General features: G+C 37.9%; 2 protein-coding genes across 6 annotated transcripts in view; one reads left to right on the forward strand and one right to left on the reverse strand.

Moving 5' to 3' along the window:
- The window catches only part of SLC41A2 (solute carrier family 41 member 2), a 127589-nt gene that overhangs the window by 32241 nt on the left and 72117 nt on the right, over positions 1-23231 (reverse strand). For all 5 annotated transcript variants that reach the window (XM_047867604.1, XM_047867607.1, XM_047867605.1 and 2 more), the window contains exons 7-10: positions 20617-20764; positions 14594-14673; positions 10795-10926; positions 9119-9267 (exon numbers count right to left, since the gene is read on the reverse strand). In XM_047867604.1, coding sequence (XP_047723560.1) covers positions 9119-9267; positions 10795-10926; positions 14594-14673; positions 20617-20764 — 509 coding nt within the window. The remainder of the gene's footprint in view (positions 1-9118; positions 9268-10794; positions 10927-14593; positions 14674-20616; positions 20765-23231) is intronic.
- Positions 230-769, forward strand: LOC125170798 (40S ribosomal protein S11-like). The gene has a single exon (XM_047867608.1). It carries the CDS (start codon positions 230-232, stop codon positions 656-658), a length of 429 nt encoding a protein of 142 aa, XP_047723564.1. The 3' UTR covers positions 659-769.

A 23231-nucleotide genomic window follows, 5' to 3' on the forward strand; every position in this document is an offset into this window, starting at 1 on the left:
CCTTCTGTGAAAACATTAATTTTATGTCTTCAAAGTTAAGATGACACTAAATCACGTGGATGTGACTTCAGAACTAAGATGTGGCCAGTGCTTCTTTTAGTAAGTATCTAGACCATGTTTCTGTCCCAAGCATACTCTACTAGATAAGAAATGGAAGATATTTGTTTTTAATTTATACTATTTGTGTCGTGGCCACACTCATATTACAAACATATGTTTCAAAATGACCATGAGCGCCTTTTTCCAGGCGGCCGGGAAGATGGTGGACATTCAGACTGAGCGTGCCTACCAAAAGCAGCCAACCATCTTTCAAAATAAGAAGAGGATTCTGCTTGGGGAAACTGGCAAGGAGAAACTCTCGCGATACTACAAAAACAGCGGTTTGGATTTCAAGACACCCAAGGAGGCCATTGAGGGCACCTATATTGATAAGAAATGCCCCTTTACTGGTAACATCTCCATCCGAGGGCAGATTCTGTCTGGTGTGGTGACCAAGATGAAGATGCAGAGGACCATTGTCACCCACCGAGACTACCTCCATTATATCCGAACCTCCATTGTATACAACCGCTTTGAGAAACACCACAAGAACATGTCGGTGCACCTGTCCCCCTGCTTCAGGGATGTCCAGATCGGCGACATTGTCACAGCGGGCTGAGTGCCGGCCCTTGAGCAAGACTGTGCACTTCAACGTGCTCAAAGTCACAAAGGCCGCTAGCACCAAAAAGCAATTCCAGAAGTTCTGAGACTAGACGTCTGTCCACACCCCCGAAGAAAATAAAGTTATTTTCCCAGTCAAAAAAAAACCAAAAAAAACTAAAAAAAAAAAACCCCAAAATGACCATGAGCTAAAAAAACAAAAACAGAAACAAAAAAAAACAAACAAAAAGCCCCAAAATGACCATGAACTATTATTTATAAGACAGAAACACTTATTAGGAAATTCATTAATCAAGATCCAAATGACAAATTTTATTATGGGGGCATACATTTGTTCATTTAAGGTGGGCTTGGGATTTGCTGGGAACAATTTTTCTTGAGAATATGAACCATGCAATTTGCACGTAAGTGTAAAATTCAAAATCAAATACTGTCTACCAAAAGGTAGTAATAAAAACTAAGAAGGGGCGCCTGGCTGGCTCAGTCAGAGGAGCATGTGACTCTTGATCTCAGGGTTGTGAGTTCGAGCGCCACACTGGATGTGGAGATTACTAAAAACAAATAAAAAAATAAAAAATAAAAAATAGATAAACTTCAAAGAAAAAAAAACTAAGGGGACTCCATTTTTTTTAAATCATACTAATAAAAAGTGTAAGAATCATTATTTTGCTAAGAATAATTTCATATTTATTGATATTAATTGAAGTTTCTCATCAGCTACAATATATACTCTGATTCTCCTCTTCAAAAAACAAAAAAAGGAAAGAAAAAGAAAAATCTAAGGGGCACCTAGCTGGCTCAGTCAGTGGAGCATGTGACTTTTGATTTTAGGACTGTGGGTTCAAGCCCCACTTTAGGTGTAGAGATTACTCAAAAATAAACTCATAAAAAGAAAAATCTACTGAGGCGCTTTTAAAGAATGAAATCCAGGCATTGGCAAAAAGTTTGATTCTGAAGTTACAGAGGAAGACTCTACTATCATAGGGAAGAAAGTCAGGCTTTTCTCTTTTTCATGCATTTAAGTCTAATCTCCCACAACAGAAAAGATGGTAAAGGCCAGGGTCAATGTCTTCTATTTCTTTTGTACAGCAACAAGCACAGTGCTTAGAAGACTACATGTGTTATGGATTTGGTATAATCCTGATACGTATCATTCTACATTTTACATATTGGGAACTTGTTGTCATTACACCATTTAATGGAACTATTTTGCCTTCCCCTTATGCAAAGACAGATACAGCCAGGAGCAAAGGTTTTCTACAATCAACTTTCACAATGAATTTCTCATGGAATTTAGTGCTGCTGAAATTTTTAGTCGAGTTCTTAATAACCTAATTTTCTGCACAAAACAATCACTGCCTACAATAGGGAATTAAAAATTTCATTTAGAAATGGTTTTGATTTGGTGCACCTGGGAGGCTCAGTCAGTTAAAGCATCCGACTTTGATTTCAGCTCAGATCACGATCCCATGGTTTGTGAGATCAAACCCCACATCAGGCTCTGTGCTAACGGCGTAGAGCCTGCTTGCGATCCTCTCTCTCCCTCTCTCTGCCCCTCCCCTGCTCACACTCTTTTTCTCTCTCAAAATAAATAAACATTTAAAAAAAAATTTTAAATGGTTTTGCTTCATAATTTACCAATTATATTAGCAAGCACTTTGTTGGAATTCAATAGGCATCTAGAAAATAAAAAAAGTCTTTTTTTCCCATTAAAATATTTTATAGCAAAAAAAAAAATGTTAATATACTCTTATGTGCTTATCTTTTTGACTCTTGGAGGGTATGTCATCCAAGCTTTACGCTTTTGTCTTTTTACAAAGGAGGCACAGTTAGGATTTCAAACACAAAGGAAAACTAGTAGAGACTTTAAATAGGGAAACAAGCCACAATGTACTCTGTTCCTTCTTTGCTCAAGAAATTGCTAGTCTGCTTATCTGATTGATAGTTACTTTTGTACCTTCTTGGGTTTATTATGTTGTCAAAATACCACATCCTTGAAAGAGACTGTATGTAGAGAATAAGGCAAACAAATGAATTAACAGACAGAAAATCCTGAAGAAGGCATCAGGATTCCCTTTGATGTGTCTTGAAAAGCCGAAAAGGTTCATCACAGCCCGGAATTCCATATTATGCTTTTCATTTCACAAATTCACAAGCTTTGAACAGTTAACGGAGCATCTGAATAAATAAGATGTGAAGCCGAGGAAATCACTGCTTAGGGAGAAAGACCCCAGTCACCTCTAAGTTTGTAGAAGAGTGTATATTTTGGTTCTATAAAATCAGAGTTGTGGGTTCAATGGGCTAATGTGACGCAGATGAAAAATTACGCTCTAAAGCCCAAAACTACATCCTTAGCCACAGCTGGCAGTCTTATAAACGTTGGCTGATATCACAAAAGTTGTAACAAGTAGTACAGGATGGTCAGCTTGGTACCAACCCATCCTTACTGCTGAAGAAAACTCAAAATGCAATATGGTCACTGGTGTGCCAAATAAAATGCCTTTCACACATTACTCTGGCCTTGACACAGTCCAACTAACCCTGATTGCTCTCGGGCCCTGGGCAAGAACATGAGTAAGCGTATAATCCATCACAGCTACCGACTGGTTCAGTGGCCTTACTGCACACAACGAAAACACATTTGTTAGGTTCCTTTGAATTGCAAGACACATAATAAATACCTCAATAATGTAATTTGTGTAAGTAGATTTTTAAATTTAAAGAATAGTTTCGGGGCGCCTGGGTGGCTCAGTCAGTTAAGCATCTGACTCTTGCTTTCGGTTCAGGTCATGATCTCGTGGTTTGTGAGTTCAAGCCCCGCATCAGGCTCCATGCTGACAGTGTAGAGCCTGCTGGGGCTTCTCTCTCTGTCCCCTTCTCTCTCTGCCCCTCCCCTGCTCATGTGCTCTCTCTCTCTCTCTCTCAAAATAAATACATAAACTTAAAAAAAAAGTAAAGAATAATTTCAAAAAATGTAGTTAGAGTGTGCCAGAGGCAAAATAAGATAAAAGACACTTAATCATTCCAAGTCCCAAACGATTTCAAATTCAAATTGACGTTTCACTTTTCACTTGATATGAGAAATAGTCAGCTGCAGGACCAAAATTAGAAAGCTAATATGCTCTGAAAAAACTCTTGTGTTAACATCTGAAACTAAACCTTAACTTTTTAGAACTCTCTATTATGTAAAAGTTCAAATACATAGAAGAGAACAGTATAAATTAATCCACACCACTCCCATGGACCATCACTTGGCTTTATCAACTATCAACGCATGACCAATTCTGCTGTATCTATCTCCCCCTACCTTTTGTTTTCTCTCGATACCAAGTCATTGCATCTCTAAACACTTCGGTAAAACTTTGTAATTCTGGCTGAACACTGATGGAAATTTGGGGGGTTTTGTGTTTTATTTTTCACTGCCTCTTATTTTCAATCCTCATGTCATTCAAAGAGAGAAAGCTGGTGTTTATTGACAGCAAGGAGAAGAAAATTTAGATGTTTCAGTTTTTCTGGCATTTCCAGGACTTAAATACAGTTGTAAACTTTTCTCCTCCCTCCAGTGAAGGAGGAGGCAGAGCTGGCAAGATATAGTCATTTTGTTTAACAAACATTAACTGAACACCAGGGATGGGGCTAGGTAAAAGGAATAAAAATGAATAAGCCAAAGATCCCTTCTCTATAAGGGGTGAGACACGCATAAACAGATAATGTCAATATAATGTGTCAGAACTAGAATAATGATATTCACGGGGTACTATGGGAAAAGAATAAGGGCACTCAGGCCAGATTAGGGATTCAAGCAAGGCTTCCAGGAAGACATGATATCTGAGTAAATGCAAATATACTGCAAATGATTGTTACTATGTCATTATAATAAGACCAGCACGAGGTTTCCTTCAAACAGATTTCCTTCATTTAATTGGTTGGGGAATTGGGTGGGGAGGGATAGAGGGGAAAGTTCATCAAAGAATATCAGGAAAAAAACCAAAACACCAGGAATGCAAAAACAACCACTATATAATGTCTCACAGGGAATACCATAGGGAAAGGCTGGTCTCTAGCCTCAAGGAGGTAGGGATATAGATGGGGAGAAATTAAACATGCATCAGAAAATCCTACTATAGCATATTCAATCAAAATATATAGTCTAGGGATGGGTAAAGTGGACTAAAATATTTGGGTAAGAGCTGGGACCTAAACCAAGGTTCTGAATATAAATTTAACCCAGATCAAAAAAGGGAAGCCAATCAAGTAAAGAAGAGTAAAAGGTAAGCCTTAAGTAGTCAAGGAGGCTTTGTCTTTAAAAAGTATTTATGGGAGCGCCTGGGTGGCTCAGTCGGTTAAGCGTCCGACTTCGACTCAGGTCATGATCTCATAGCTTGTGAATTCGAGCCCCGCGTTGGGCTCTGGGCTGATGGCTTGGAGCCTGGAGCCTGCTTCCGATTCTGTGTCTACCTCTTTCTCTGCCCCTCCCCCGTCCATGTTCTGTCTCTCTCTGTCTCAAAAATAAATAAACGTTAAAAAAAAAAAGTAAAAAAAAAAAAAGTATTTCTGGGGGTGACTGGGCAGTTCAGTCAGTTGGACGTCTGACTTCGGCTCAGGTCATGATCTCGCAGTTCACGAGTTCGAGCCCTGTGTTGGGCTCTGTGCTGACAGCTCAGAGCCTGGAACCAGCTTCAAATTCTTCATCTCCCTCTCTCTCTGGCCCTCCTCTGCTAGTCTCTTTCTCTCTCTCTCTCAGAAATAAACATTTACAAAAAATTTAAATAAAAAAAAATAAAGTATTTCTTCCCTCTGTCCATCTCTGAATTGATTGAAGGAAGCAGGGGAAGGGCTTGTATCTGAACCTCAGTTTCCAAAGAGGTGTGTGCATATATGTATTTACATGTGTGTCACGTATGTCGGCATCAGAACATGAAGATTTGATTTGAGCATTTACAATCTGGCTCTAAGCTATTCCACTGGAATAACACACAATGCCAGATGCATACAAAGATCTACTCTTGGGGGCGCCTGGGTGGTTCAGTCAGTTAAGCGTCTGACTTCAGCTGAGGACACGATCTCACAGTTCCGTGAGTTCAAGCTGTGCACCGGGCTCTCTGCTATCAGCTCGGAGCCCGCCTCAGATCCTCTGTCTCCCTCTCTGCCCCTCTCCTGCTCACACTCTCTCTCTGCCCCTCCTCCACTTGTTCTGTCTCCCTCTGTCTCTTAAAATAAATCAACTTAAAAAAATCTTCTCTGGCAGATATCTGATTCTTGGGGAGAAACCCATAAAAATGAAAGCTGTAAAAGATATATAAGAAAAGCCAATCAACGCTGTAAGATTATAAAAAACGTTTTCCGATTGTCGTCAGAGGTCAATGCCTCACCACTTATGATTCTATTTTTAATAACAAGAGCACCAGCTAACACTCAAACAGCATCTGCTATGTTACAAGCTTCATATAATTCACTCATTTAATCTTCAAAATGAGTTTTGTTGTAGATACTCCTATTCCTCCCATGTTATAGAAGAGGTAACCAAGATTCAGAGAAATGAATATCAATCTTTCCTCCAGTTTTTTAACCTTCACCTGTAAGAATTTAAGTAGAGCTTAAAAAAAGACATGTAGGATTTCTCTGAGTACAGACTGAAATCTAGTATTTTTTTAAGTTCAGAAAAATTACTTCTATCCTTCATTGACCCAGGTGAAATGATGCGTGATAGTATGTTGGAACAGAGCCATAAACATAAATGTAAAATCAATCCATGAGGCTAAGAGGTAGAGTTGCAAATAGAAACATGCTCTAAAAATGCCATGTTTATCAATAGACCAAAGAACAATCTCTGAATATTTCCCACCGGATTGAAGAATGCATCTTTTTCACAATACTTACACAGAGATAAATGACGGTATCATTTACAGTGATAAAGGTAGCCAGTGGTAAAAAAGCATTTGAAATAACTTTTGTCCCTACTGAGCAGTAGAAAAATATTACTCCCCAGGTAGAGCTTTTTCTTCCAAACTCTGAAAGCACTTTATAGGTAGCTATCCCCAGCATTTGTATATCATATTACAATATAATTATTTGTTCATGTAGCAGTCTTCCCTCCAGACTTCTAGTCCTGGAGGATAGGGTGTGAACTTATTCATCCTGGGATTTAAAACCCATCTCTGCATCTAGTAGAATAAAGGTTTATTGGGTGAATAAATGAATGAATGATTCAAGAGGTGACTTTTGATAAACTCTCAGGCACTACACAGGATTATAGAAAAGTTTAAAATATCAATTAAGTCATAAGGGTGTTTGTGATTTTAAAAATAGATTCCAGCCTCCCATGCCTGGCATTTAAGGCCTTTCTACATGAGCCCTAATCTACTTTCTTAACCTTATCTCATTTACTCTCTTCCTAGTTATATCCTGGGCATAAATTACTTTGTCTCTCTTTTTTTAGTGTTTATTTATTTTTGAGAGACAGAGATAGAGAGTGAGCAGGGGAGGTACAGAGAGAGAAGGAGACAGAATTCCAAGCAGGCTGTGGGCTGCCAGCGCAGAGCCCGATGTGGGACTCGAACTCATGAACAACAAGATCATGACCTAAGCTGGAACCAAGAGTTGGACACTTAACCAACTGAGCCACCCAGGCGCCCCAAGAATTACTTTCTCTTTCTGACACGAGCTCTGTGCTTTCTCATCTCTACACTTTAACTCAGTAATCTCCAAAAGTTTTAGATTATTTAGCCCTAGTATAAAATACCCCAGCATACTCATTTAATACTGTGCTGATATGTTTATAATAAAACAATTATAAAAACACACGAAAATAGACATTTTAAGCAAATAAGGAAGGATATATAAATAGAAGTTTTAATTTTTTCATCCTGGACACAACGGATTGTTTTAGATGTACTTCACTTTGAAAGTCACTGATTTATATGAAAAGAACAAATCTCACAGAGGTTCTTTGAGAATTAAGTGAATCAGTACATGTAATACACTTAGAACAATACTGGTCATGAAGGCCCAATGTAAATGTTATCTCTTCAAAGAATTATTTGAATGCACTTCTTATGAGGTTAGGATTTCTCACTGTAGAAGGCACTAACCCTACAGAGTTTGGCAAAGGGCTGAGCCTAAGAAGCCAAAATAAAGTAGAAACGTTGGAAAGATTGGGTTTATGGAAAATGATGCAAAGGAAAAAAGAGGTAATTATTAACCTCAAGAAAAATAAAGTACACAAAAAGCAAATATAACCATACTACACTATCTTGCTCTATAGTACATATTTCCATAGGCCTAATCAGACAAACACGGACGGCAAATTTAACAAAAAAAACTGTGATATAACTATACGGAAAAGACGGGGTGTTAACACAGCCCCTGAAATCCTCAGTTTTTATTAGCGAAAGTCTAAAGTTCAGGCATGTTACTTTAAAACTTGCAGATATCTATCAGAAGAAACAGCTAAAATATTTCAGTGATTATCTCTGAGGAATGTGATTGGAAAGGTAGAACACCTTAGTACTATTTAACTTTTATATTTTGTGCATGTATTATATCGATCACAGATCTTGACAATGAAGTCAATTTTCTTAAATTTTAAAATAACCTCCCACAGAAAGATGGCAAGTTGAGTACATATGTTCAACTCTACCCTCTCCAGATACCTCAGTGACACAACAGAGAAAAGATGCAGAAAGGCACAGAGATATTCCAGAAAGAAGAGAGAAAAAGATAAAGAAATAGAGAATAAGAAAAGATCAGAAATTTAATGCAAGCGTTGTAGGAATCAAATCATAAGACTCCAGGAAAAGAGAATGGAGAAAATGATAAAAAAAAAAAAATCAAGTAAATAATTCATAAATTTTTCCTAGAACTGAAGAACATGAAGTTTTAGACTGAAAGGGTCAAATAACATCCAACAAAATGGACAAAGGACTTCCAAACCAGGGCACATCAACGTGAAATTGAAAAGCAATAGGAAAAAAGAGAAGATCTTGCAAGCTTCTAGGGAGATGAAAAGAAGTTATGTATAATGAGATCAGCAGTGAGAAAAGCACCTGTTGTTCTTCTCATGGTAACAGAAGTTAAAAGGCACTGAAGCAAAGCCTTCCAAATTCTAAAAGAAATAATTTTATAGTCACTCAACCTATTCATGTAAAAGCATTTTACAAATTGCAAAGGTTCTTAGGCACTCTCAGGCATCTATCAGAAGATGTGTTCATACAACATTAGAGAATCTAAAAAAAAGGGAAAGCTGGTGGAATTCAGGAAACAGGAAATCCGAAGGTTCTATTTATCAAGTCATATTAAAAGCGATCATGAGCTTACTGGTTTTAGGAAGATGAAATCCATATGAAGGCTTTCAGTTGCTTTTTGGAATGTTAACATATTTCATGTGCTTTTAGATTTGCATAGCAATGCTTTTACAGAATTCTGAACATAAAAGATTACAAGAGGTTTCGACTCTTACCTGTAGCACAGCAGCAAATAAGTACACTACTATGAAGATGACAGTTAAGGACGTGTGACCACTTTTCATCAAATGAATAGTGTAGAGGAAAATTAAATGTCCGGGAATCACTAAAAGCAGTAAAACTTGAGCAGACTTATTATTCACTCCTGTAATAGAAAATATAAGAGTTAAAACAAAGTCATATTTTGGTTAATAACAGGTCAGTTATTCACATTTAAGGACTACTTTCTACTTACTACACTGAATAGCACTGCATAAAATTCTGTTGCTGGGGCACCTGGTTGGCTCAGCCAGTTAAGTGCCCAGCTCTCGATTTTGGCTCAGGTCATGATCTCATAGTGGGTCATGAGATCAAGCCCCACGTCGGCATCTCCTTACCCTCCCAACCCTCCCTCCCCCACTGGGCATGGAGCCTCTTTGAGATTCTCTTTCTCCCTGTCCCACTGCCCCTTCCCTGCCTATAAGCACCCATATGCATATGCAGCCATGCTCTTTCTCAAAATATAACAAATAAATCTACTCCTGAAATCATTGTTTCACTATATGCTAACTAATTTGGATGTAAATTTTAAATAAAAAAATAATAATAAAAAAATATATATATATAAAATAAAAAATTCTGTTGCTAGCAAAACATTTCAACTTTTCACAATTCACTTAATTCTTTGAAATTCTTACTGTATGTTATAGGCTAATTAAATGACAGGAAATTGATAAAAGCTTGCTATGAAGAACACTGGCCAGACTTTAATGTCTATCATACTAATAGAGGGAAGACAAAAGAAAAAACATAAAGTTCCTAAAGCATAGGAATGTTCTGGTTTTTTGGTTTTTTTTAAACGTTTATTCATTTTGAGAGAGAGTGAGCCAGCAAGCAGGGGAGGTGCAGAAAGAGGGAGAGAGGGACAGAGACAGAGAGACAGAGACAGAGACAGAGACGGAGAGACTCCCAAGCAGGCTCTGCACTTAAACCACAGAGCACGAAGCAGGGCTCAAACCCACAACCGTGAGATCATGATCTGGGCCGAAAGCAAGAGTCAGATGCTTCACTGACGACAGCCACTCAGGGGCCCCAGGAATGTTTTAATTTTACTTTTCCTTTAGAGTTCTTTCACTGATATTTTACTGAGCATTTCTCATCCCCATTCAAAAGTCAAGAATGACCTTTATTTTGATCAAAATAGAAGTGACAGGAATTGTGAGATTTAATATAGTGGTCTTAGTTTTTTGGTACTCACTGCCTGGGTGACATAAACAGGACACTGTTCCTTGTGACAGAAGTTATCCCTCTCCTTCTCTTTGGGATCAAATGCTTACATTTAGAAAAGCCAAAAGGATTAATACAGTAAAGACAGTACATCCGTCTCTCTAGATCACCTAGATCTAGATAAGGTTCCTCTTTCTTGACTCATGAACAAGGTATCCCAGAGAAAAGAATGAAAGACAAAAAGTATACAAAGTTCCTCAGCAGCTGCAGACTTGATACAAATAACTTTTTGTTCACTGAGATTTAATGAACACAATCTATTCTACTTCCAATCTATTCAGGTCTCAGAAAAAAAAAAAAAAGTCATGCAAAACTCTGACAAATAGGTATTCAGCAACTGTTGCCTGCCTATGTGCTCAGAGCAGAATTATTCCTGATATAAGATGCAAAACTCCAAAGCACATACCTGGACCAAAAAAAGTTCTAAATGGGTAGTAACAACCTTTGGGTTCCTCAGGCAATTCTCCAGGAATGCTATGTAAGTGGAGGTAGGTAGAAATCCTGCTAGCCTGAATGGCCACCAAATTACCACCAATACCTGAAACATAAGGAAAAACAAAGCAGTTATCTTTCTATTTTAAGCAACTTGCATAAATTCAACCAAAGGCAGGCCTTCTTTGTGTTATGTGCTGGGCAATAAAACAAGCAAAAAGAATTTCTTCTGAAATGTTGACTTATTTAATGTTGAAGTAGATATTCCAAAGGCGTAAAGTCATTATTAGGAAAGACTCTTGCATTACTTTTTCAAATCTGACTCACCAACTGAAAGCAGACCAGACTAAATAATTGTTTTAAATTACTACCACGGCCAAGGTATAAAGCTAGGTAGCAAGATATTTAATGCTTGCTTACCTCCTTAATGAAAGGAAAAATAAGCTTGATTTTTTTTTTTTTTCAAACAGACAAGGCTTCGTACTTTTCTGCTCAGGTTCCTAAAGAAATTGGTAGAGGAGACTGAAAAAAAATACTCCAGAAAGTAATCTTGTAACCTAGATTATTCTCTCAAATACTTTACAGACATGCCCTACAGGAAACATTAAAGGGATTTCTCTTGGCAAAAGGAACATAAATCCAGATGGAAATCTGGAACTACACAAAGGAAAGAAGGATGCTAGAAATGTAAAATATATCAGAAAATAGAAAAGATATTTTCTCATTTTTAATCTCTTCAAAAAACATCTGACCATTTAAAGCAAAAATAATAACAATGTATATACAAGGTTTGTAACAAAGTAGAATGTATGACAAAAAGAACACATAAGAAAGAAGAGTGAAAAGCCAAGTATACTGATGCAAAGTTCTTATCCTTTATGTAAATGGACTAAATTATTATTTGACAGTGCTCTGTGATAAAGATATACATTATAATACCTAGAGCAGTAGTTTGCAAAATATGGTCTGGGGTCTGAAGGAAGGTTAATTCTAGAAATTCGAACCCCTTGCTAGCACAAGTCCCAGAGGGAAAGATTCACAGTACACATTAGCATGATAAAGATCTTTAAGAAATCCTGTAGTGAAGAAATCTATTTGACCTAATGCTTCCCAAACTGAATGGACAACAAAAACTCACTTTTCAAGTTATACTTATTAATATCTCATAGAACTAGTATTCTTGTGATATATACACACACACACATACACACATACTCTAAAGTTTATTCATTTATTTTGAGAGAGAGAGAGAAAGCACGAGTCAGGGAGGTGCAGAGAGGGAGAGAGAGAGAATCCCAAGCAGGCTCAACATGGTCAGTATGGAGCCCAATGCAGAGCTCGAACCCACGAACTGTGAGATCATGACCTGAGCTGAAGTCGGACGCTTAACCGACTGAGCCACCCAGGCGCCCCTGAAATATATTTTACAAAATGCTACTAAATGCTGGGAGATGTGTTAAAAGATGTCCTAAGCAAAATATCAACACTGATATGCCTTACTTTAAACAAAGTGTGTATTCTTGTATCTAATAAAACAGATAAATTAGCAATTATTTTGAGGGGGAAAAAATCACAGGCTTTGGAATCAAGCAGATCTGGGTCTAAATGCTTACTAGATATGAGATGCTGGACAAATTACTTTCTTATTGGGAGGATTAAATGATATGAACGTGCATAAAAGACCTGCAAGTTACCCGGTACACAGTAGGTACTCACTAGTTAGTAAATGATGATGGTCATGATGATGGTCATGATACATAGGGGTCCTTTAAATAGCACATCTTCTAACACATTTAAAATGAAATTCAATTCTCAAAAGTTGCACTTTTTTGAGGACCATGGAATTAATCTTCTCTATCAATGTCTTTAAAGAGTGGAATTTAACATAAAGTGAGCTCCTTGTGACACGCAGCTAAGAGATTTACTTACTGGGATACAAAAAAAAAAAAAAAAAAAAAAAAAGATTGTATTGTCGTGTAATATGATGGCTTCCAAGAAGAGCACTTCAATGAAGCTCTAAAATTATTTCTTTTGTAAAGTGAAATAACAGAAATACTGATTAAAGTGAAATAACAGAAATACTGATTAAAACCTTACTCATGATGGTATTGTTGTAATTTACATTTTTCACTGAAATGTTGGACAATACAGCTCTAATGGCATTAGTGAGTAAAACTTATGCTAGTGACCTCATCAACTAATATTCACTGAATAGGATTGGAACAGGTGGAAGAAAAGCAGTAATCATTCCAAGCAGTGGAAATTAGATCTTTGTGGGGCCCCCAAATAGGAATCCGGTTAGAAAGATAAAGGAAAAAGTTGTACGCAGCCAAGAGCATATAGAGGGCCTTGAAAAGCGAAGCAGAAGAATTCAAACTTGATTTGACAGGTAGGAGGAAACCACTGATAAGTTCATCATCTTAAGTCTGATGTAATAAAAACAATGTTTAAGGATGACTAGTCTGTTAGTGACATTTAATTGGCACTGAATAGGGCATGGGTCAGGAAAGCTACTTTGTTACTTCAATGATGGCTGAAGTGAGATATTAGCAGACTACAATGCTGAGACTGTTGTTGTATAAGTAAGTGAAGAAGTGAATTACGTTAATGGGCAAATAGACAAGGTTTGGTCATGTCTATTCAAAGAGGATGAAGGGCCAGGTTGATGGTGCCATGATTTTAAGGGTGGATGATGGGGAGGAGTGTGGCACTAGGAAAATTGGGAAGGGGATCTAGAGGGGAAATTTCTTTCTTTTTTGTTTTTTAATGTTTATTCATTTTTGAGAGACAGAGAGAGACAGAGCATGAGTGGGGAAGGGGCAGAGAGAGAGGGAGACACAATCTGAAACAGGCTCTAGGCTCTGAGCTGTCAGCACAGAGCCCGACTTGGGGCTTGAACTCACAAGCTGTGAGATCATGACCTGAGCTGAAGTCAGATGCTCAACTGACTGAGCCACCCAGGCACCCCAAGGGGAAATTTCTTTACAGACATTTTATAGCTACACAGAAATGTAAATGTTCAGTTGAAATTTTAGATATGAAGTTAGATTTTGGAGAACTTGCCTTCATAGAACATATTTTCTTACACATAAATATAAAAAGTTTATATTAAATGTGTAGCATATCCTATGACAGGTTTTCTCTCAGGTAAAATTACTTTTTAAGTTATATTGGTGTAGGTTATACTAAAATCCAATTTAATGAGCCAGCCCAAAAGTCAGTATAACTGGATTAAAATTATTTTATTAAATGGAATACATACAAGAAACCCTGTGAACCTAAGTATTACAGTTCCCACTTTATAGGTAAGAAAAAAAAAACCATAAGGCAGATTTTAAAGGGATCCGCAGAGGAGTGATAGATGTTAATGGGCTGCATTGACTTAAGCAATGCTTACACCTAGCTAACTCTAATTTATCCATAAAAATTGACAGCGGCAGCAACAAAACAGGACAGAGCACATAACCCAAAGCCAGTGATAATCCAGAACTGAAATGTCATATTTTGCTACATTAACCTCAAAAATCAGGTATGCCTGATTCTCAAGCTAAGATCAAGTGGTAAGAGTAAAAAAACAGCTTTTTTCAAAAATGTGTTGTGCATACTGAGAACAGGGAACATCACTTCTACCCCAGATACCACCCTGGGCTTGGAGAGAGAATGGAAGGGAAGGGAAGATACACCTTTTAAAATCTGCACCCTACCACTCTCGTTAGTGCCTAGGAGTATGTAATGATTTGTTGCCATCGTGAAACAGTGTATCTCATTCTTACCATTAATAACCGGTGTGTAAACAACAATCCCCACCAAGTTTGGATCAGATACAGTTGTGTCCAGAATAAGGCCCCCAATGCTGGAAAAAAATCACACAGTTTAGGGAAGAGAAAAGAAAACACACTAATTTAAAGCTGCTCTTTACATACAAACACCTCTACTTTTAAAAGGAAACATTTCAGACATTTAAAAAACAATAAAAAGGAAAAATATTCAAAGTAAAAATCAATGTCAACAGTGGAATGTTGAAAATAAAACATGGCATGAGCAGTAGCCCTCTGTTTCCGTTCTCATTCTGATCTCCAAGATGTGTTCCTCGTAAAAAGGAAAAGAACACAGGGGCACCTGGGTGGCTCAGTTGGTTAAGCGTCCAACTTCGGCTCAGGTCTAATCTCACTGTTGGTGATTTCGAGCCCTGCATCTGGCTCTGTGCTGATAGAGCCTGGAGCCCTCTTCAGATTGTGTCTCCCCCGTTCTCTCTGTGACCCTCTCCTGCTCACACACTGTCTCTGTCTCTCTCTCAAAAATAAATAAAAACATGAAAAAGTAAAAAACATAAAAAGGAAAAGAATATGCTTTAAGTGCTTTAAAATGTCTGGAAGGATATAGAAGAAGTTATTAACAATGTCCATCTCTGGGTGGAGGGGCAGACAAAAGACTGATGATTATTTAATATCCTTCTGTATTTGTTAATTTTTTTTTTTTTAATTTTTTTTTCAACGTTTATTTATTTTTGGGACAGAGAGAGACAGAGCATGAACGGGGGAGGGGCAGAGAGAGAGGGAGACACAGAATCGGAAACAGGCTCCCTCCGAGCCATCAGCCCAGAGCCTGACGCGGGGCTCGAACTCACGGACCGTGAGATCGTGACCTGGCTGAAGTCGGACGCTTAACCGACTGCGCCACCCAGGCGCCCCGTGTATTTGTTAATTTTTAAAAACCATGTGTATTTATTGCTCTTATAATTTAAAAAATAGGGGTTTTTTTTTGTTTTTTGGTTTTGTTTTGTTTTGTTTTTTTTAAGTAAGCTCTAAACCAAACACAGGGCTTTAACTCATGACTCTGACCCCACGATCAAGAGTTGCATGCTCTAGGGGTGCCTGGTGGCTCAGTAGGTTAGGCATCCGACTTTGGGTCAGGTCATGATCTGGCGGTTCGTGGGTTTGAGCCCTGCATCAGGCTCTGTGTTGATAGCTCAGAGCCTGGAGCCTGTTTCGGATTCTATATCTCCCTCTCTCTCTCTGTTCCTCCCCTGCTTGTGCTTTGTCTCTCTCTCTCTCTATCAAAAATAAATAAACATTGGGGCGCCTGGGTGGCGCAGTCGGTTAAGCCTCCGACTTCAGCCAGGTCACGATCTCGCGGTCCGTGAGTTCGAGCCCCGCGTCGGGCTCTAGGCTGATGGCTCAGAGCCTGGAGCCTGTTTCCGATTCTGTGTCTCCCTCTCTCTCTGCCCCTCCCCCGTTCATGCTCTGTCTCTCTCTGTCCCAAAAATAAATAAACGTTGAAAAAAAAATTAAAAAAAATAAATAAATAAACATTAAAAAAAAAAGATTAAAAAAAAAAAAAGAGTTGCATGCTCTACCAACTGAGCCAGTCAGGCGCCCCTAAAATCTAGTTTTTAAAAGAATATTTCTTCATTTGTGAAATTAACAAAGCATTAAATGGATCATTTTTATTGTGTTAAAACTATATATATATACATATAAATAACCTTATCACTGGTAAATTGAAATAATGAGCTGTAGCATAGAAAGGGCTGATTTTCAGAATGGAAGTCTGGAAAAATAACATGTAGCTACATAGAAGCAGGCCTTCAACTTCAATATCTCAATGGAGCTCTGAGGGTTTTTTTAAGTTTCAAGACCATTACTAATTGGTTAACTTCAGTTTCTTGGTCTAAGCCCTATAAAACATTAACAGTCCCAATACTCCATGGGGTCGTACTGCCTAAATTTTCTAGGAAAATTCAATCTACATCACACAAAAATAAACTACATGTTATCAGAGAATGGAACTGATTGTCAAAATATCAGATCAAAATATTCTTACCACTACTTGACAGCTAACATTAGGAATTTATTAAATCTTTATTAATTTTTTAGCAAAATAAATGAATTGTGACTTAATATGCCTAAATTACTAGAATTTCCCATTAAAAGTTACACTACAGGGGCACCTGGGTGGCTCAATTGGTTAAGCGTCTGACTCTTGTTTTCAGCTCAGGTCACGATCTCACGGTTTCGTGGGTTTGAGCCCCACATCAACACGTTGGGCTCTTTGCTGGAAGCACTGAGCCTGCTTGGGATTCTCTTTCCCTCTCTCTCTGCCCCTCCCCCACTTGTGCTATCTCTGTCTCTCTCAAAATAAATAAATAAACTAAAAAAATTTTTTTAAATTAAAGTTACACTGTAAAGTCCAAAAATAGTCATCCTTAGCAGTATTTTCATATTTTAAGCTCTAATTTAAAATATGTATATATTTAATAGAACTAGTTATGTATTAAAGAATAAATCTCTGTGCCAAAACACATAGGTTCATGCTGTGACTGTAACATGAATATTTGCTAAAACACATTTTATTTTATTTATTTATTTTTTTTATTAAATTTTTTTTTCAACGTTTATTTATTTTTGGGACAGAGAGAGACAGAGCATGAACGGGGGAGGGGCAGAGAGAGAGGGAGACACAGAATCGGAAACAGGCTCCAGGCTCCGAGCCATCAGCCCAGAGCCTGACGCGGGGCTCAAACTCACGGACCGCGAGATCGTGACCTGGCTGAAGTCGGACGCTTAACCGACTGCGCCACCCAGGCGCCCCTAAAACACATTTTAAAATGTTTTTATGACCCAGATAACAAAATATACAAAAATTAGAAAATACAAACAAAAAGAAGAAAATAAAAATCAACTATCATGACATCATTCAGAGTTATACTGTTAGTATGTTGGTAGCTAGACTCCCAGACATTTTTAAACACTTAGATTTTTTAAAATGAAAACCCACATTGCAAAAGTAGTTCTCTCTTCACTTTTATCAAATTTTGATTTTATCCAATAAACACATGTACATTATTTAAAAAGTGAGAGTGCCGCAAAGCCTATTACATAGCCCCTGGCCCCTGCCCCCAAAACCTGTTCTGCCCCAGTAAATTTTTTTTCAACTTCTGTAGCTGTTTCCTCTGGCATTTAATTCTGTATTTCCAGATAGCATGTTTATACTGTGATTTCTTGATTTTAATTTTAGACACTTACCTAATGACCTCCACTATGACGGATGAGGATTTAGTCTCACTTGCCCTTCTCTCTCCACCTAAGACCATTCATAAACCCCTTCCTCCTCGTATCCTGCCAACTTGGTTCTGTAGTTCTGGGTGGAGTATTTAGGGTTTACCTTATTGTGACAATGGAATCATTATTCACAGCAGGACCACCAAGTGTCATTGGATTTCCCCACTGTTACTTGTTGCTCTGTCCCATATTTTTCCTAATTTTTAAGGTACTTACTACTAATTTAGCCTCAAATTTCTAACAAAGTTAATGAAGTGCCTCTGAATAAGTCAAAGTCACCTGGCAACCAATCAATTCTGCTTTTTTTTTCTTAGAGACATTCCTCCTTGAGCCCACTGTCCTCCTGCCAACCTGGACGGTTGCCTCTAGGCCTGATGCACAGCTGTCAACCTGAACTTCAATCTCCCACGCTGGGTCTTTGAAAAAGTCCCAACATTTCATAGGACCCTATTGCCTGAATCTTCCAGGAAAAAAGCAATCTACATCAGAGAAAAATGAACCACAAGGTCTCATGGAATGGGTTTCCTCATGCCCATGTCATCTTCCTTGATTTATTTCCTCATTTTGATAGACTGTATCTTCTACCAGCTTTCATATGAAAGGGTACATAGGAAGCAAAGTTTTTGAGATCCTACATGACTGAAAATTGTTGGATGCCACTCTTCCATTTGGCTGATACTGCAACCATACTTTGTGTTCAAAATAATCTCCCTTCAGAACTTTCTTGAAGGAATCACTTCCGGTGTTGCTACTGGACATCATTCAGATTCCCAATGGTTTATATGTAACTTGTCTTTTCTCTCCAGGAGATTTTGGGATTCATAGTAAATTTATCATTTGGGGCCCTCCTAGTATTCACTGTGCTTGGTACTGAGTGGGCCATTTCAATCTGGAGGCCCGTGGTCTTCAGTCCTGGGGAATTTTCTTGCAATATTTCTTCAAGAATCTCTTCTTATTGTTTACCTCCAGTTGCCCGCCTCTTTGTTTTCTGTTCTATTTTCCAGAACACTTCTTCGGCTCTGTCTTCTAACTTTTCTACTCAGTTTTTTGTTTGCTTATTTGTTTCTGCTCTTTATATATATTCTTCGTTCCCAAGAGCTCTTCCTGCTTTTCCAAATCCTCCTTATTAGAACATTCTGTTCTTACATTATGGATGCCATAGATTCTCTTATTGCTTTAAGGGCACTGATGAGAGTTTTTGAGGTCTTTCAACTATCCCTGCACTTTCTTTGAGTACCATTTTTCTGGTCTCTGTCTTTCATGTTAGAAGCCTTAATCAAATGTCTGGTGATCCTTTTACTGTCTGCTCCTCTGTAAAGGGCATTGCAGAGCACACTCATCAGCAGGTGAGCCTCCTGAAGAATGGTCAGGTAGCTCTTTCACTCAAGGACCCACAAGGGTCAGTAACCACCGAGTTTTTCTCTGGCTCTCTGGCGCTGATGAGTTACCCCAGGAGGGAATTATTCTAATTTTTTTTGCCTGGGGGTATAGGCTTGACTACCAGCATTCCATGAGCAAAGAAAAAGAAGTGGGATAGGGTTTTCACTGCGGGGCATCTAGATTTTCACTTAATCCTACTTTCCATACAGTGCTTAATCCACACCCTCACTTGTGCAGGTGTTTCTTAATCCACAGCTTCTCTGACTTAGTCTCTCCAGAGTTAATTCTTGTCTTTTGCCAAGGTGGGAGGGGGCAGTCACTTGGGTGGTCAAGCTGGAGAAGGGCTTTGAGGGTCTAATTGTTTCTCACATAAATTTTCAACCAATCTTCTCCATTTCAGCTTTGAGAAGTACTTAGTGCCTCCAATTTCTCCACGTTTCTGGGTGTCTGAGGCTTAGATCAGCTCGCTTCCTATGGGTGTCCCCTCACCCTGCTGGAGGTTAGGCTTTATCCTTTTCCATTCTGGCGGTTCAGCTAAAAGTCATCCATCTGATTCCTATTTTACTAATTTTGTTGAATCTCTCACCTGCTGTCCTCTCTGCTCCCCTTCTGCTTTTGTGGTTTTACAGCTTTTCTGTTCTATTACTGTCATTTTAGTTTCAGGAAGGAAGACAGTAAATGCGTGTCAATATACCATGCTTAACAGGAAATTCATACCCTTTTCTAGCTGGCTCTTTTCACCAAAAGCATAATGAACATCTTTCCATGTCAATAGAAACGTTGCAGTGTTATTTTTAGCAGCGAATATTCCATTTCGTGACTATACCATAATTTATTTGATCACTACCTGGTTGCTGAGACCTCTACGGTGGTCTCTCTCTTCTTTTGTTATTAAAAGTTCCTCTGTGATGAGGACCCGTACAACTTAATCATTTGCAAATATCCTTAATTACATCCCTATGTTCTGCCAAAGTCCTAGAAGGAGAAGTAGTCAAATGGTACGTCCATTTCTAAGGCTGTCTGATACTTATGTGAGCAACTTACTATTAAAAATAAATAATGTCAGGCTAACACACACACACACACACACACACACACACACACACACACACACACCCACTAAACCTTACTCGTCAGTCTGGTAAGGATTTGATTGGAGAAGTTTGAAACTGGTAGCGAAATGAGGTATGTCTACTCATTCCAAGAACTCCTGTGACTAATAGCTCTATTACATGTGCTAATAAAGATGTGAGTATATAAAATGACTGAACCAAGAAATGATGTTTTAATGTATACACAGATGCAGGCATATAGAACACACAGATACACACACACACACACATTTTAATACTAACCTACTTATAACCATAGCTGTTATGACAGGCTCCCAGCCTGAGTGGAGAACTGTCCTTGTGGCTGGATGTTTGGCAGCTATTATAATCCAGATAGGAGTTAGAGCCAAGAAAAAGACACCAACTAATGGAGAAATGTAGTAATACCTCTCTAAAATTAAAAAAGAGACAACATTTCAATCTCTCTTCTAACCATGGAGCAAATGTAGATATTAAAAGTTGAAGTTTCCCAGAAGATAGGATGTTATCCAACATATGCACATGCTATATTTTCTATAAACTTCAAACAAATTTAAAACAGTAGATAAGGTAAAAATATTAAATAATGTAACCAAAAACTAATACATTAATTCAACAAACATTTATGGAATTAGCTATCTGTGCTAGATGAGAACTGCAATAATAATGATGATGATAATAATAATAATAATAATAATAAACAGTAAGAACAAGAGTAAAAAAGCTAACATTTATTTGGCTTCTATCATTTACCAAGTACTGTGCTAAACACTTTCAACTCAACACATCAACTCATGTGACAATCCTCACAAATATGAGGTAGACACTGTCATTTCTATTTTATGAAGAACACTGAAGCTTTGGACCTTAAGAACATGGCTGAGAGACAGCAAGAGTTGGGGGGAAATGGAATCTGACATCAAAGTTAGTACTCTTAACTCTCGAGTCAAATGGGATATTGTTTTGACCCACAAAGATCTTATAGTGCAAGCATTCCAAGGAGTATTGGCCAATCAATTGATAACAGATATCCCCATATTGAATAGTGTTCCAAGCTCCAAAATAAAATAGAAAAACTAAGTTTAATAAAGTTAAACACATTTTTTCACTGCTGCACTTCTCAGAACCCTTAATATTCTAAGACAGAATATAGCACACCATGTTAACCATAGGTTGGCCAGACCACCTAGTTTCACATCTAAGTGTGACAACTTACCTTGGACAAGAAATTTAATTTCTATAAACTTCAAATTCCTTATCTATAAAATGGCAACAATAATAGTACCTATTTCATGGGGTTATTGTGAGTCTTAAGAGAATTAGTACACGTAAGTACAATAGTGCCCAGGCACCTAGCTAATATTTATTGAACACTTACTATTGTCATAATTATCATGGCCATTATCATTAACATCTTGCTATTTGGAACACACTGAGATACCAGATTGCCAGGACTTTGTTACAACCCCTTTGTGGTAAACCGTTTTACTTGATTACAACTATTCACTGTCTCTCCATTCTTGTTATATTTTCCTATAAAGTGAATATCCTTCTCTGTCTCATTGACTTTGAGTTTAGCTATTTGTCTTGCTTTGTGGACATGCTATATATCACCTCTGAACAAAATTTTAAGTGCTTTCAGAAATGAAAGAGGTAGATAGATAGATAGATAGATAGATAGAAAGATATAGGTAAATATGAACTGTTTTCAGACACTAGACAACAGGCATTGCAAAACTGTGATCCCTGAGAGAAGGGAAAGAAATGAGATAAGCCCTATAACAGCCTCAGCTCTTTGACTTAAGGCACATTCCAGACCACAGCTCAGGAAGGGAAAACCCAAGCAGAGTGATGATAGGGCAGCAGGAATTTATAGGACAAAATACTAGAGAAGAGGAAGCTCTCATAGAAAGAGCTTGTGAACTGAATACTAAGTCAAGCATGCATAGGGTGAACTCTACAAGGCCAGGCCAAGAACAATTGGGGAGTCGTAAACTGAAAAATTCCCAGAGTTTACAAAGGGCTGGAAGTCATTCAAGAGCTAATCTTGTAGAGAAGAGAGGCCTCTTTGAATACTGAGAAGATTTAGTAAACACCTGAGAAGGGTCACATCTTAGTAGTAGGGCCAGCCCTAGCATAAAGTCTACTCAAGATTCACTCCAATAAAGCTTGAAACCATGCCTTGTAAGGCTCAAGCTAATCCACAATTAACTGCCTACAAGAATAAAATTAAACACTCTGTAAAGAAAACCAAAACAATTGAGCACTTAATGGTATTACATCACAATGTGTAGCACCCAACCAAAAATTATTTTTAAGTGTTTGGAATAATATTTAGTCACATTTACAAACTTAAATACTCTGAGATACTCTGTTGTACTTAGACATTTCTCATGTCTCTCAAAAGTTTCCAAGTACTTATGACAATCTTTATAAATCTAGCAAATTAAATGTACAGATACAGAAAGTCTTTAAGTTTTCATAAATTTTTATATAATGCATACAAATTTGGGAACATTTATATTTAAAATCACAAGAATAAGTCAATTACTTAATTACAAATTTAAGACAGAATTAGAAGACTGATATGTTTCTCTAATGGGTTAAGTTACAAGTATATTAAAAAATTCATGTTTTGCCTCTTCAGCATAAAACTGTTAATACCATGAGTCTGATTCTCAAATATTTTTTTTTTTTTTAATTTTTTTTTTTCAACGTTTATTTAGTTTTGGGACAGAGAGAGACAGAGCATGAACGGGGGAGGGGCAGAGAGAGAGGGAGACACAGAATCGGAAACAGGCTCCAGGCTCTGAGCCATCAGCCCAGAGCCCGACGCGGGGCTCGAACTCACGGACTGTGAGATCGTGACCTGGCCGAAG

Source organism: Prionailurus viverrinus, chromosome B4 (genome assembly GCF_022837055.1).
Source record: "Prionailurus viverrinus isolate Anna chromosome B4, UM_Priviv_1.0, whole genome shotgun sequence".
Classification (NCBI taxonomy): domain Eukaryota; kingdom Metazoa; phylum Chordata; class Mammalia; order Carnivora; family Felidae; genus Prionailurus; species Prionailurus viverrinus.

Excerpts from the sequence above, each read along its gene's own strand:
- LOC125170798 (XM_047867608.1), top strand. The coding sequence starts at position 230 with ATGAGCGCCTTTTTCCAGGCGGCCGGGAAGATGGTGGACATTCAGACT.